The sequence below is a fragment of the Giraffa tippelskirchi genome, chromosome 7 (genome assembly GCF_054371585.1).
Source record: "Giraffa tippelskirchi isolate mGirTip1 chromosome 7, T2T-mGirTip1v1.2.pri, whole genome shotgun sequence".
In the NCBI taxonomy this organism is placed as follows: Eukaryota; Metazoa; Chordata; class Mammalia; order Artiodactyla; family Giraffidae; genus Giraffa; species Giraffa tippelskirchi.
In genome coordinates, this window is record NC_137281.1 from 66,403,005 (window position 1) to 66,405,099 (window position 2,095).

The window sequence follows — 2,095 nt, forward strand, 5'->3', positions numbered from 1 at the left end:
CATGGGGTCGCAAAGAGTCGGACACGACTGAGCGACTGAACTGAACTGAACTAGTATTCTTGCCTGGAAAATCGCAGGGACAGAGGAGCCTGACAATCTACAGTCCATGAGGTCACAAAAAAAGAGTTGGACATGATTTAGCAACTAAATAATAGTTAAATATTGCTAGATCATGCATTACTCAGAAGAAGCTAATATTTTCAAATTAGAGATCACAAGGAACATTTAATTTTTTGGAAGCATACAATTACTCAAGAGTTTCTCACAGTCAGTGCAGAAGATATCAATATGACACCATGATATGGATCATGGCTTTAAATATTTTCAAGCTAATAAGATATCCATAACAATAAAATTCAATGGATTGGATCTTCGAAATATTCATAATGTTGGATCATCTATTTAATTTGCCCCACTTGAATATGCTCTTTAATAGATGATTTCAAATTTGATTTAATAGACCTAGAAACACGGATTTAATAAATTCTTCGAGGAAATCTCATCCAAGGGATGCTTTTACCATCTATTGACAGTCCTAGAAAATAATTCCTTAATTCCTAACCAAGTCTCTTTTTCTTCCATATAGATGACTTTCCAAACTCATACACGGCTAATGGAAATTTCACCCGAGTCACTGAGTTTATTCTCACAGGAGTCTCAGAACGTCCAGACCTCCAGATCCCACTCTTCTTTGTCTTCCTGGTCATCTATGGACTGACCGTGACAAGGAACCTAAGCATCATCACCCTCACCAGTGTAGACTCCCGACTTCAGACCCCCATGTATTTCTTCCTCAGGCACTTGGCTATCATCATTCTTGGCAATTCAACTGTCATTGCCCCTAAAATGCTGATCAATTTTTTAGAAAAAAAGCATACCACCTCCTTCTATGAATGTGCCACCCAACTGGGAGGGTTCTTGGTTTTCATTGTAGCTGAAATTTTCATTTTAGCTGTGATGGCCTATGACCACTATGTAGCCATTTGTCACCCTCTGCTCCACACGACGGTGGTATCTCGGCATATCTGCCTTCTTCTCGTTTCCCTCACATACCTCTATAGCTTTTCTACAGCTGTTGTAGTTTCATGTTGTGTATTTTCTGTGACTTATTGTTCTTCCAATGTAATCCATCATTTTTACTGTGATACTGTCCCCCTGTTAACATTGTCTTGCTATGATACTTCATTACCAGAAACAGTAGTATTCATATCTGCATCTACAAACTTGATGTTTTCCATAACTGTAGTTGTAGCATATTATTTCAACATCATTTTGTCCATTCTAAGGATACATTCATCAGAAGGAAGGAAAAGAGCCTTCTCCACATGTGCTTCACATATGACAGCTGTGTCAGTCTTCTATGGAACTCTGCTTTTCATGTATTTACAACCTCAAAATAACCATTCACTGGATACTGATAAAATGGCCTCCGTGTTTTATACACTGGTGATCCCCACGCTGAACCCTATGATCTAGAGCCTGAGGAACAAGGACATGAAGGCTGACTTGAAGAGATTTCTGACAAACTAGTAATGCAATGTTAAAACTCTATAGGTCACTGAAGAGATGGTGAAGACAGGCTACCGTTGTGTGGCATATAGTCTGAACAACATTAGAAGCTAAATGAATGGGTTATTTTCCAATTGTACAATTTCTGTTTTGAGAAAAGGTCCTAGTCTACATCTTTCAAACAGAGATCTTTAATACAAGCCCTTTTTTTCTAATCTCAAAAGTGAAAAATTTGAGACAACTGCCACAGAAATTTCGAATGAAATTTGGATGAATTGGAAAAACAGCTAGTGAAAGTCAGATCCATATTATTTGTACAAAATCTGTGCAATTCACTGGTCTTAAGGCACATGGGTGTTGAGATTTCAGTATCCCAGGAAAGGTTGTGTGTGTGTGTGTGTGTGCATGTGCTCAGTCATGTCTGACACTTTGAGACCCCATGGACTGTAGCCCAACAGGCTCCTTTGTCCACTGAATTTTCCAGGCAAGATTATTCAAATGGGTTGCCATTTCTTCCTCCAGTAGATCTTCCTGACTCAGGGAAAAACCCACATCTCCTGTGTCTCCTGCAGGTGGATTCTTTACC

General features: G+C 39.0%; 1 protein-coding gene across 1 annotated transcript; it reads left to right on the forward strand.

Moving 5' to 3' along the window:
• The first annotated feature begins 780 nt into the window (after positions 1-780).
• LOC145512170 (olfactory receptor 8J3-like) lies at positions 781-1,476 on the forward strand. Its single transcript, XM_081505790.1, has one exon. The coding sequence runs from the start codon at positions 781-783 to the stop codon at positions 1,474-1,476; it is 696 nt and encodes a 231-aa protein (XP_081361916.1).
• Positions 1,477-2,095: the final 619 nt, after the last annotated feature.